This window comes from Colias croceus, chromosome 2 (assembly GCF_905220415.1).
Source record: "Colias croceus chromosome 2, ilColCroc2.1".
Lineage (NCBI taxonomy): Eukaryota > Metazoa > Arthropoda > Insecta > Lepidoptera > Pieridae > Colias > Colias croceus.
The window spans coordinates 1,596,272-1,610,333 of NC_059538.1; the positions used below are offsets into that span (position 1 = coordinate 1,596,272).

Here is a 14,062-nt window from a genome sequence, read left to right on the forward strand (position 1 = left end):
GCTTGTAATTGTTGTCAAAGTAGAACATTATTTTAATCGAGTAGGTGGTTCTGGTATTAATAATCGATATTGGAATTTTTATACTACATAAATAAAATTAATACTGCAATTTTTCAAGACGATAAACTTCTTTTGTTAATTTTCTGTAAGTATACAGGAAAATTTGACCTATAATCCGATTCAAAATTAAAAGTAAGCCGTCGTCGTTGGCCTGTACGTCTATTACAGACGGTTTATGGAGGTTTATGGTGCTATGCCTGAGCAATGCTTTCGGTGTTCGGACACCGAAAAGTAAGCCAGAACTATAAAATATACGTTTAGCCTATATATGTATGTCCAAAGAAAATATAAATCACAGATAGATTTTAATTTGTTAAATGCACGTTAAATGGTGCTTCCAAAATTTTACTTTGAAATTTTACCATAGACAAGAAGCATGTAGACGAAACACGAACAAGCATCAAAATCAAAATAAATTTCTCCCTCATCCCGAGGCAGAATCTCCTCCCGTCAAGCGTGGCTAATCAAGGTACCAAAAGGTGAGGTTCTAGCGTAATAAATTAAATTTATATGCATAAAACGTGTGTCAATCATAATATGAATTTCTTATCCATAGTTAGTTTTAGGCATCAATTAACGTAAAAAAAGTTAAAACCTGGTGTTATATTAATTGTCAAAACATAGAAACGCTGTGAGCTCTACGCCTGCTGTTTTATTAAATTCTGATTAATGCCGAAACTTCAAGAAATCTAATAGAAACTTGTTATTTTTAAGAAAAATGAGCAGCTCGGAGGAGGTATCGTGGATTACATGGTTCTGCGGACTTAGAGGAAATGAATTCTTTTGCGAGGTATAGATGATTTATCTTTTGTCGAGTAAATAAATGTATTTGCTTAAATGCTTTCAAATATGAGTACATGTGTAATATTTATTATTTTTTAGGTGGATGAGGACTATATAAGTGATAAATTCAACTTGACAGGCCTCAATGAACAAGTACCACATTATAGACAGGCCTTGGATATGATATTAGATTTAGAACCTGGTAAGAATAATTAAATGTATATATAGGTAGTTGATATATTAGGATAATATTGAATAACAGTTTCAATGTATTCATGATTGTTTTACATTTATTTGTCATAATATGCTTTGAGGTTGTACTGTTTTAACATACTAGATACCTAGTAAATATTTAATTGGATAATGATTAATGCTGTATTGGTTATATTATATCACTTAGAAAGTTAGCCATCATTTGCCATAAAAAGTTAATGACAAAAAAATGTTATTGTGGAATAGACAATATACTATCATAGAGTTTTCTTTAGACCTTTTCAATCTAAATTACTCAGTAAGTAATATTGCTAGTTTTCATATCACTCATCTCAATAATTATTTTTAGTCCTTACATTAAAACGATGCTTAAGTTTTATTGTTTTGTCACTATACACAACATTAATATGATAATATTTTTAGATGATGGATTGGAAGAAAACCCAAATCAATCAGAGCTTGTTGAGCAAGCCTCGGAAATGCTGTATGGATTAATACATGCCAGATATATTTTAACTAGCAGGTAATTAACTTAAGATAAAATCTATGGACGATTTTAGAGCAGCTGACATGGGCTGCTCGAGCAGTTAACGGCTGAGCTTGAGCTGTCGGTTGTTGACTGCTTGGGCTGTCACTATCAACCGCGCAGTTGACGGCTTGAAGCGGTCGTGACTGCTCGAGCAGGCATGTGTACAGTGAATGAATGTCTAGTTCATCGTGCGGTCGTGGATTCAAGCAGTCAGTCTCAACTGCTTGTAGCAGTCCGTGTACGGCTTTTAAACTTAATCTGTGTGTACATACTGACTTCTTCCTTTTGCATTTTTGATTCAAATTAAGAAATTAAACAAGGCTCTAATATTTTGAAAATTGTTTCTCTTTCAGAGGAATTGGTCAAATGCTAGAGAAGTTCCAAACTGGTGACTTTGGTCACTGTCCAAGAGTGTACTGTGAATGTCAGCCAATGCTGCCTATTGGTAAGTTAAACTTAAAAGAAGTCCATACTTCTTCATATTATTTTTGATACTTTTATTTTATGTAGATTGTGTATGTGTGTTGTGTGCTTTTTGAAGTGTGCTATAAACCTAGTAAGAACTAGAGTAAGCTTAATTTAAATTAATTTAGACTCGAAAACGAAAATTATTTACCAGTGCAACCCAGCTAAATCCATACTAATATTATAAATGTGAAAGTAACTCTGTCTGTCTGTTTGTTACTCAATCACGCCTTAACTACTGAACCAGTTTGCATGAAATTTGGTATAGAGATATTTTGATACTCAAGAAAGGAAGGAAGAGAAGGCTACTTTTTACCCCGGGACATAGGAAAGGTTTTATCCCGGAAATCCCACGGGAACGGGAACCATGCGGGTTTTTCTTTGACTGCACGGGCGAAGCCGCGGGTGGAAAGCTAGTTTCATATAAATATCATTACAATTCAAATGTATATTTTTCCCCCACAGGACTGTCAGACGTGCCCGGCGAGGCGATGGTGAAGCTGTACTGCCCGCGGTGTATGGACGTGTACACGCCGAAGTCGTCCCGTCACCACCACACTGATGGCGCCTACTTCGGCACCGGCTTCCCGCACATGGTGTTCATGGTGCACCCCGACTATAGGCCCCACCGGCCCACGTCGCAGTTTGTGCCCAGGTAATCTATACTAATATTATAAAGCTGAAGAGTTTCTTTGTTTGAACGCGCTAATCTTGGGAACTACTGGTCCGATTTGAAAAATTCTTTCGGTGTTAGGTAGCCCATTTATCGAAGAAGGTTATAGGCTATATATCATCACGCTACGACCAACAGGAGTGGAGCCACGGGGGTGAAACCGTGCGGAGCAGCTAGTTCTCGATACTAGAGTATCGCACTACGTACTGCATTGCAATTTTATCCAGTAATCTGACCATTCCAATAATCTGGCACACTTCGGTTTTGACTAGCCGGATTAGTGAGATTTCACTGTTAATGTTATTTTAATGTATAATTCTGACCCGTCATGCTCTGTATCAGTTGCAAGACTTGGAATTAATTATCGAAATTCACACTGCCTAAAGTTAAGGCATTATTATCTGGATTTTAGAAAAAAAAAATTTGACTGTGACTATCATGTAAATTGTAATTAATTCAAATTAATTTTTTAAATTAGATATTTTATGGCTTTCAAATGTTTTATAAATATATTTTTTTAAATATTAGAAAATATATTATGTGTCCCTTAGACATACTAATTTGAAAGACAGAATGAATTCGATTGCTCTATCTGATCACGATCCAGCAGCAATAATGTAGGTAGCCGAATGGTCAGGCGTTCCCCCGGAATGACGCGGGTTCGAATCCCGTCTCGTGATAATAATTAAAAATATATTTGAATTTCCTCGGTTTAATAAGTCTAATGGATTGATTCGTGTATAATTGTTTACAGACTATACGGCTTCAAGATCCACCCGCTGGCCTATCAGATCCAACTGCAAGCGGCCGCTGGACTCAAGCGCTCGTCCCTGCGTACACTCTCGTACAACAACGGTAAACGCTAGTACACACACCTAGCTGTGATAATAAAGCTAAATAATAACGAGGAATGTTTTATTGTCGTTGAAATCTTGATGTATGGAAGAAAAAATAGTTTTTTCACGGTTCATTGTTGCGCTCGATTCGAATAGTTCAATGCTATAGTATGTGTCGATTGTAGATTGTCTATGGTTGGTGTTGTCTCTTTCGCTCTTATGTTTGCGTCGTAAGAGCGAATGAGACGGATTGATGTTTATGAGGGAATAAAGTTAGGTTATGTTTTGGATACATCACGATATTGCAGTTTCATAGATTTTTATTATGGCAATGAAGTTTTTATTTTCCATTTCTTATATCATTAGATAATAAAAATACTTTAATTCAATAATTCTGTTTCTAAGTTTTACTTACCCCTTAAATAATTGAAATAATTAACTAATCATTTATTATTTAAATTGTGTGGTTATTAAATAGTCGCTAAATAATCTGATTGATAACACAAAATTCTAATCAGTTTTGCTCTGTAGAATTTAACTCTTGAACTCTTGAATGATAAACAAAAAGGTACATAATATGGATATATTCAAATTTGATTAGTTACAATACTCCCTGAAATCTTGGCATTAAAGGGAACCGTATCTTTGACACGATTCTGTAATACACGCCTTATTATGTTCACTTATAATATAAGTACGAGATCCGATTTAAGATCAACCTTCACTTTTAATTATATTAAAAATAGCAATGACACGTTGATAGGCATTTTGTTCATAAATGATATTTGATAAAAACTAATAAAAGCGTTTTAAAAAGACATAGTCCTTCACTGGCCCACTGTTGAAGCCTTCACGCGCTATTGACTGTAGTTTTAAATCAATGGTGCACATCTAAATGGCCCTCTTCACAATGGGCAGCGTTGGCCCAACAAATGATCGTCGATGTTTGCCGCCATTACGGCGATTATGAATAAAAATCTACAATGATGGCCGATCATAGACATTTAGGCCCTCTACACTATCGCAATGGCCTCTACTCGCCCAACGTTTGTGAATAGGGCCCATTAGGAAATGATTCATTTTACTACAGTAGATTAAAGTTTTGTGGAACTACCGTCAATATAAAGTATTTAGTTAGAGTAATATTTTCATCCATTGTAGTTTTGTTTTAAGTTTAGTGTCATTTTGCTTTTCTAAAATAAATTAATTAAAATTATTTTTCAAATGAAAAAAGTAGGTAGTCTTCTTTTTATTCAAAACTGATTGGACGGGGAAAGAATTCAGGTGGGGATATCGAATTGAAGTCATTTCGTATTTTAACTATTTACAAATCTGCCTTCATAACAGTCCCTTGATAATTTCAATCAAAGAAAAGAGAACTTTAAATTTCTGACGCAAAAATTTAAAATAGCTTGTATATTCTCTATCAAGAATACAAAAATTTAAAGAAAGTACGCAAAATCAACTTCATAAGTTAGTCATACTCTGTCCATATCGTTCGTTCGTTCGTTCGTTCTCATGATCGTTCTTCCTTTTTAAATCCATGGTGCATTTAAATCCATACTAATAGTATGAACGAATATTGTTAACTGATTTGGAGGTAGTTTGATATTATATAAATAGAGAAGATTTCGAGAAGAACATAGGCCAAATCTTTTTATGACAGCATTACTAAAAGGTGGGAAATAGGGGAGAGAAAAAACTAATTTAAGGCCTATTCAAACTAGTGCGGTATGCGATCTCAGATGGGTACGCGATATGAGTCTCTATAATATATAAGTATATTAAGAAGAGCTGGAACGTCAACACATTTACACATTGCACATGTTAGGCCGGGAGATACTGACACAAAATTTCGGGTCATTTGTAACAGGATGGCGGTCTAGAGGGGTCTTACTTATCCGACGAGTGTGACTTACGCCCACGCGACTAGTCCGCCGGTACCAGCGTTCTGACCATCATTTTTCTTTTTGTCATTGCGTAATAAGACCTCTGTAGAACCGCCATTCTGTTACAAATGACCCGAAATTTTGTGTCAGTATCTCCCGGCCTATGTATGTGTCATATTTTGCAATTGTTTATAAATACAGGGTGATGTAATTGGTGTAGTACGAATATCTAAAAATCTATGAAGAATTTTGTGATACAGTAAATGGAAGAATTATATACTATTTTACAGTATTTAATAAAATCATTTAATTTTTTGTTCATTTTCATTAGAAATGTCAATTTTTCTCACCAAGGTGGAAATTGGGATGATAAGGATCTTGTTAGAAAAATATAAATTTTGACTAAAATCGGCATTTTTTTTTCAAAAATCAAATTACTAATTAATAATCAAAGTTATCCACATTATTAAAAAAATAAGCCAAACTATACACAATTTTTACGTGATGCAATCCTCAAAGATCATGGACATAGTGTATTGCGCCTTCCACCGTACCATCCAGAACTCAACCCAATAAAGTTACTATGGGGCATACCTAATTAAAGGGAAAGTAGCATCACAAAATGTGAACTTTAACTTTGCCAAAACACAGTTGATTAAATTTAGTTTTATTTTAACATTAATTGATTATTTTGCCGTCAAAATTGGATTTATGTATATGTGTATTTTTTACCTAATATGCAGTTAGCTGCAGACTGTGTGTCTTAGATTTGGATTTAATGTTGTATTTGTTAGTGGTAGTTGCCTATAATTGTGACAGCACTATGTCTACGATTGTAATTACTTTAATGCTTTCATCTATGTATCAGTGTATATCATTTGCATATATTTATCTACAACGCACCCATTTTACAATTCAAGTCTAAAATGAAACTAGAGTCGCATTTATTTTTGAACATACTGTAAGTGAAATTGCATAAGTGTGAGTACTGTGAACATGCCAGCTTTCCTTAATTGACCGATACTTCGTAAGGGATTTAATCGCGTAGCCATCGCGATACCGCTACCCACGGCGGTAGCGGATACCACTCTAGTTGAATAGGCCTTTATGGCCAACACGGACCGCTTCAAGCAGTTGAGACCGACGCGGACGGCTTGAACTCTTGAAGCCGCGACCGCGTAGTTAACTATAGACATTCATTCACTGTCGTACACGGACTGCTCGAGCCGTCGCGACCGCTTCAAGCCGTCAATTGCGCGGTTTGTAGCGACAGCTCGAGGAGTTAACGACCGACCGCTCGAGCAGTCCGTGTACGTCGCTCAGCCATTAACCATTGAGATATACATATGGAGGCGACACCGCCTACATCACTTATGTTCCGCTCAACATACGCCATATGGCGTAACTGTACGCTCATTTTTTATTTGTTTTAAAGTGAAACACATCAAATATGCCTTCGTGTGTGTTATATTGCACAAATAATACAAATAATACGGAAAAGTGCAAAGGAATAACTTTCATCGGTAAGTACCTAACTAGATAATAATTTTTAAAACTTAGTGAGAGCAAAAAAATGGCGCACAGATTTTGTTCGTGGTGTCTCCTCCATACGTAGTAATATTATCTCAATGCCGTTAACTGCTCGAGCTGCCCATGTACGGCCGCTCTATGTCTGAATAACGCATGGTTCAGTATACATAATATGTTCGAAATTTTTGTGTGTGTATGTTTATGGCTGCAATATAATTGTTTTAATGAAATTATAGAAGAGTCGAAGTTATTGATTTGATTTTAAAGTCGGCATCGATTAATTAGGTTAGGAATAATAAAACTAAATGATGACAAAATTTTCCATATAGATTAGTAGTAATTTTCTTTCATTTAATTGGTTTTTAAGTCGATGTTAACGTACCTACCATTACAGATGAATTTTAAATGTTTTTGAGTCGTTTTTATAGCAGATAGTAAATTTTTATTAACGGCAATTTGGGACTAAACGGTGTTTTAGGTTATGAATTGAAAGTTTTTGACATAAATTCACGTTTTAAAACTTGGTAATGCACTTCGCTAATATATCATCCATCTTAAATTCTGACGATATAGATGTTGTAATTTTTATACCCGTAAAATATAAGTTACATATTAGTATTATTAAGCAATTTTTTTTTCTTTGTCTCTCTCAAAGAAAGCATTTTGTTTAAGGGCGACAAGTTTTACGTTAATGTACTGGTTACGTAATGGTAAATAAAAATAATACTAGAAATGTGGTCTTTTTTTAATTTAACCAAAATCCTGCATGCTTTCCTTGGGTAAAATATTGAAATTGGTGATAAGGATTCTAAATTGGAATATACTTCACGTAGGTACTCGTAGGTATATTAAAATGTCATGAAAGAGCTAGCGCGCAAGAGCAACTTTTGTCTCCGCAACTATTTTGTCTCTCCCATCAACTCTATGGGCTAGTAAGAAAGTGCGCGCACGTAGCGACGAGTTTATGGGAGAGACTAAATAGTTGCGGAGACAAAAGTTGCTCTTGCGCGCTAGCTCTTAATAGATATTCGGTAGACCGATATAATTAAAGTAAAACTTTTATTACATCGTCTCAAACTTTTTGGTCTGTGTAGCGCATGTCGCGTGACGCACGATACGTACGATAATTAACTAAAAATATCGTACAAATACGATAATTTTTATTTAAATTAAATGTCTATAGTGTGAAAAAAAGTTTCACTTTTGCCGTGGTTTCATAAAACCACACAACATTTTTTGGCATATTTTTATTTATATATTTATATTTTTTTGAATATAATAATATTATGTAATACGTACAGTTTACGTAGGTAACACAGATAACACTTATTAAATTTGATATTAAGGCTGCGTTTCCATCAGAGATTTGCGAGGATTCGTAGCGAGGCATTCGTGTTTGTAACGAACCAATAGTATCGCTTCAAACTAAATGAATCGCACATCTCTGGTGGAAACACAGCCTAAAGGAATCTATCATAGCGATGACAATATAATAATAGAATCTCATCATCGAATTAATAATTCTCATCATTCATGCATTCATTGAATAATCATCGAATTTAGGAAATCTTAATTTTTGGTCATGGCAGCTTATACACGTGCAATGTGCACTCCTAACTCCATCATTTTGAATTAATATGTAGTTATGATAAAGTAGCAGTAACGCTGTAACGCGCTTGTAACATTCACAGCTATGCCACTATCTTAACCAAACGAATATGCCACTATCTTAACCAAACTTAAAACCAAAAGAAAACCAAGTTCAGTATTTGCTGATAATCCGCGCTGGCAGCGCTTATTATCAGCCTGTTCACATTATGAACACACTTCAAATACCAACACTTATTGGTAGGGAAAAAGGTTTTCGGCTCACCGACATGCTTAGTCTATACTTATATTATAAAGCTGAACGCGCCAATCTCAGGCACCACGGGTCCGATATTAAAAAAATAATTTCGCCGTTTGATAATCCATGTATCAAAGTAGACTATAGGCTATGTATCATCATGCTTACACCTATAGGAGCAGAGTAATGCGCGTAAAACCGCGGGGTATAGAACGTATATTTTTATGTAAATTACATATATATAAAGCTACACTACCACTCACTCACTCACTGACTGACTGACATCGCTTTTCTCGGAAACTAAGTGGAAAGTGGGGGGGATTTCGACGTGATCGTGTAGAGGTGCGCCGAGTGACCAGAGGAAAAATATAGCGATCTCGATCACCTTCGAATACCGAGTGGACCCCTGGTGGTGCGCAGAAACGGTGGCACTTGGAGGGGGAGTGTCTGAACAAAAAATGCTAGGAACTGGTGGCGATTACCAGGGGTGGTGGAAAAATGGGGATTTTCGCGAAAACAAGATGGCCGCCGTACTTTGCCAAAATCGCCGTTTATGAATCCTTACGTCCCAAATTTGGCACACGTGCTCTGTTCGAGCTGGTGAATCGATCGGTGCCCCGTTCGAGTGGCTCCGGGCCCCCGTTTCCAACTTCCATACAACGTAAACTCCAACGGCCTGCGGAAACGGTGCGAGTTGGGTTGGGGGGCCCGGAACTAAAAATGATCACCACCCTGGGACGCTACCAGGGAGCCACAGTGGGACGCTCGATTTTGGAATTTTTCCATTTTTGGCGCAAACATAAAAACGTAAATTTAGACGAGGTGGCACGACGGAGAAATACACCAATGACGCATTCGTACTCGTCCAGCTCCCAGGATATCCAGAAAAATCCGAAATCTTAAACTTTCCCTCATCTCTCCAAGACGGTCAACGGCCCGCGCAAACGGTAGCAGCTACATCTGGGGTGCTCAAACTAAAGTTGGAGTAGACCTCGAGCAATTACCACAGATAGTGAAAAAAATTCAAAATGGCGGAAAAAATGGCCGCCGCCATACAAATTCTAAAACGGCCATCGCTGGTGTGATCGCGCTGAAACTTGGCACAGGGGCTTTAATCGAGCCGCACATTGAGGTGGCATACTCATAATCGAGTTTCCATCGCTGGTTTCCGAGTTTCATACAACGCGAAATTCGACGGCTCTCCGAAACGGCGCGAGATAGGTGGGGGGTGTAGAACTAAAAAATGATCAGGAAGATGGGGCGCTACCAGGGCAATCGAGAAATTTCAAATTGGACGCAATTTTTTTTTCAAAAATGGCCAATTTTTCAAAGCAAGATGGTGGCGCCGGTTACTTTACGATCGGTCTGAAAATTGACTTCTGTGCTTTAATCGGCCAGATTTACAAAACTGCATACTCAGAATTTCTCTCCGACCCCCGGTTTCCATTTTCCATACATCACGAAATTCAACGGCTCTCTGAACCGGTGACAGGTAGGTCGGGGTCGCCGAAGTAAAAAATACTTCAAAACCTGGTCCGCTTCCAGGCATATAAATTTTTTTGGTAAAATGCGAAATTTTTTTTTTCGAAAATTTTGTATGGAAATATCCATAGTAGGAAGGGTGATTGAATAGCAACGGCAAAGGACGGCGCCGCGGGCTGCTTGCTGCCCGCGCACCGCGCTACTTCGAGGGTTGACAGCCTCCCGGAGTAGAAAATATTTATTAACTTATGAACTACCTATCGCACGAGCCAAGCGAGCGAAGCGAGCGAGTTGCGGCAGCGGCCGGCCTAAATATTCAAATAGGTAGCGAGGAGCGAAGCGACGAGCGTGTTAGGTTTACTTATGAACTACCTATCGCACGAGCCAAGCGAGCGAAGCGAGCGAGTTGCGGCAGCGGCCGGCCTAAATATTCAAATAGGTAGCGAGGAGCGAAGCGACGAGCGTGTTAGGTTAACTCTTGAACAGTTTATTATGAAAAGTAACTGCCCGCTATCGATAAGACGTTTCAAAAATTTTACCAATATTTAAATAAGTAATTTATAAGCAGTTTAGGTAGCGAGGAGCGAAGCGACGAGCGTGTAAGGTTAACTTTTGAACTACCACACGAGCCATGCGAGCGAAGCGAGCGAGTCACGACAGCGGCCGGCCTAAATATTCAAATAGGTAGCGAGGAGCAAAGCGACGAGCGTGTTTGGTTAACTTTTGAACTACCTATCGCACGAGCCAAGCGAGCGAAGCGAGCGAGTCGCGGCAGCGGCCGGCCTAAATATTCAAATAGGTAGCGAGGAGCGAAGCGACGAGCGTGTTAGGTTAACTCTTGAACAGTTTATTATGAAAAGTCACTGCCCGCTATCGATAAGACGTTTCAAAAATTTAACAACATTTGATTAAGTAATTTATAAGCAGTTTCGACTGACTGTAGAATCGCTGTTAGCAGATGTTACAAATGGAAAGGAAATTCGAATGCATTTTAAAATGACTGAAGATTTCTGCCCTGAGATGAGCCGCGAGCTGCTTGCAGCTCGCGCACCACGCAACCTCGAAGGTGGACAGCCCCCCGGAATAGAAAATATTTGAATGGGGAATTTATAAGCATTACCGACTGACTGTAGAATCGCTGTTATGAGATGTAACAAATGGATAGGAAATTCGAATGCATTTTCAAATGACTGAAGATTTCTGCCCTGGGATGCTTCGCGGGCTGCTTGCAGCCCGCGCACTACGCTCCCTCGAAGGTGGACAGCCTCCCGGAGTGGAAAACACTTGAATGGGGAATTTATAAGCATTAGCGACTGACTGTAGAATCGCTGTCAGCAGATGTAACAAATGGACAGAAAATTCGAATATATTTTCAAATGACTGCCCTATTGCTTCAACCCAGGGGCAAAAGGGGCTCGCGGGCTGCTTGCAGCCCGCGCACAACGCACCAGCTAGTTTTAATATTACAATTCTACGTTGTAGGTACCTAAGTTTACACATCTAAGTATTCGTAGTTCTTATGACTGTTTTCTTTTTTTTACTTTGCGCAACACAACACGAAAACCACTGAACGGTTTTTTTTTTACATTGCGCAACACAACACGAAAACCACTGAACGGATTTTGATTATACGTACTACAAAAACACATGAGCTATATAGATTTCGCCCGCTGGTTCGCCTACGAGAGAAACCGCGCGATGGCGCTAGTGGTCTTAAACATTTTTTATTTTTATATTGAAGTAACCGCTGCGTTTTGCTATTGCTATCCAAAACTTTAGCGTATTTGATAGTTATGGTTTATAATATAAAGTAGTATTTTTCAATTCCTTATTAAATAAAAAAAAAAAATTATAAAAAATTTTATGTTTTAGATCTGTGAATAAAAAAAAAAAGACAAGTGGCACTCGGGGACTGCCGTGACAAAGCTATTGCATGCTATGCCTTCAAGCCACACCTCCGCCCGTCGGAGTGGGGAGCGTGAGGTTTTTTGTTACGGAATTTCTCGATTCGGTCCCCGCGCTCAAGGCCCGCGATAGAAGCTATGCAATAGCTTAAAAGAAAAAAACCTAACCTAAACCTAATGCTAGGTATATAGTACTAGTATAGTATTATATTAATTAATCTGTGCTAACAGTGTCTTGTTTGCTGCAGAGACGAAGACGGCAGCAAACCTCCCCAAATGAATAACGTTATCAAGAAAACAACGGTAACGCTAGCAAAGAACAATAATTAATATTTATTGAAGTTAGTTTTTATGAGATTGTTTTTTATTGGAATAAAGTTATTTATGTTTATTTTGGGTTGTTAATGTTGATCCTCAGTTTAAGAACGTTTTTAGTGAGAGTTTCTATGATTTTACGGAGTACTTACGGTTTGTAGATAATTTTGGAAAATATTATTAAAAACGAAACGCCAAATGTTTTGCTATGCACAAATCACGCTAATAGCTGAACCGATTTCGAACATTTTTTTTTATTATATTCCTTGAAGTATGAGGATGGTTCTCATGAGGGAGAAAACGTAAACATGCACCACGGGCGAAGCCGGGGCGGACCGCTAGTTGATAATATAAAAAGTAGAGCTATTAATACGAGATTTTTCACAGAAAATATAAACAAGAAAAGCAGTGGCTAGAAAGTGAAGTCCCATGTTCCCTAGAGGGGTAAGGGGCAAATGCACATATTATACATCTGTTTCACTGATCAATTTTCTTTAGGGACAAGTAGGTGATCAGCCTTCTGTGTCCTGCCAGAACGAGACATTTTTTTTTCTTCGTCTCCACCGGGAATCGAATCCAGGACCTACTGGGTACAGGGTTCTACGCTCACGCGTCAACCACTGTACCAAGGGGGCGGTCAGAGTGGCGTTATAGAGCAGCCCTTGTTTTTTTTCTCTATTTATTTTTTTTACTCTATAGGGTCGTAATAAAAGGCAACGCCCTAAATAGAGTATCGGATTATGAACAGATGTTATCATTTATCATGAGTACAGAAGGAACTTTCCTACTTTTCTTTTCATTCAGTACCTACTATGCCGTGGTAGGTATATGAGTAAGAAGATAATTATTATCTATAGGCGAAGTTATAGAGACGATTTCTTTCTAAAGGCAACTCTACCTTCAGACAATTTAACATGGGTGTTAAACCAGCAAGGCGCAGCAGATTTTAGAAGGTCATTGTGGATGAAGAATTGAAGGGTAAATGAAGATCAGTAAGAGAAAGTAAGTACCTAAGTAACTTATTTACAATTTTCTTGTTAGCATGTAGAGCTTATGAAGCTTGACGAGTTCAAAAGTAGTTGGAAAAATAAACATCCCGGTATCTGAAATCTTGATTCCTTTCTCAAATATCGATCACACTCCAACAGAAAATATTTGTTTTTCTCAGACTTCGTGTAACTGTGAAAAAAGCTCGCTGCTCTACAATCCGCTCTATTCATTTGGTATTAAAAGCATTGGCAAATCTGGTGCTCTTTTATTTTTTTTGATAAATGTCATTTTCTCTATATGGAGTCACAAGGAAAAGAGGTTTTGGCCAGGCTTGTGGGCAGGAAGGTCATTACGTTCACTGCATAATCTTGTTCCATCGTCAGTCTGTGTCGAACTGTCAGCGCCCGCGCACGTCGCTCAGCGCCGCAACTCCGCGCCTTACTGTCAACGTGCCGTTATAGTGTTTCATAATAGTTCTGTGATTGTTGATTTTTTAATTGCAACGCAATTTTGGACCCGAACATCAGACGACGAAAGAGGTTGGTTA

The 14,062-nt window shown here is 38.0% G+C and overlaps 2 protein-coding genes across 2 annotated transcripts in view; both read left to right on the plus strand.

The window, feature by feature from the left end:
• The first annotated feature begins 416 nt into the window (after positions 1-416).
• On the plus strand, positions 417-12,601 carry LOC123705200 (casein kinase II subunit beta). The gene is made up of 8 exons (XM_045653893.1): positions 417-539; positions 775-850; positions 943-1,045; positions 1,480-1,579; positions 1,939-2,030; positions 2,516-2,705; positions 3,478-3,578; positions 12,459-12,601. The coding sequence occupies exons 2-8, from the start codon at positions 779-781 to the stop codon at positions 12,488-12,490; spliced, it is 690 nt and encodes a 229-aa protein (XP_045509849.1). The 5' UTR covers positions 417-539; positions 775-778; the 3' UTR covers positions 12,491-12,601.
• A 1,308-nt stretch (positions 12,602-13,909) lies between these two features.
• LOC123705268 overlaps positions 13,910-14,062 on the plus strand; it is an 80,895-nt gene continuing 80,742 nt past the window's right edge. Inside the window, exon 1 of the mRNA XM_045653980.1 lies at positions 13,910-14,054. The gene's annotated coding sequence lies outside the window, so the exon portion shown is untranslated. The remainder of the gene's footprint in view (positions 14,055-14,062) is intronic.

What these genes read in the sequence shown, in the direction of transcription:
- LOC123705200 (XM_045653893.1), top strand. Translation starts at nt 779, where the DNA reads ATGAGCAGCTCGGAGGAGGTATCGTGGATTACATGGTTCTGCGGACTT. An exon ending in AGATATATTTTAACTAGCAG is followed by an intron (nt 1,580 to 1,938) that starts GTAATTAACTTA and finishes TTTCTCTTTCAG; the next exon opens with AGGAATTGGTCAAATGCTAG. An exon ending in ACGTCGCAGTTTGTGCCCAG is followed by an intron (nt 2,706 to 3,477) that starts GTAATCTATACT and finishes AATTGTTTACAG; the next exon opens with ACTATACGGCTTCAAGATCC.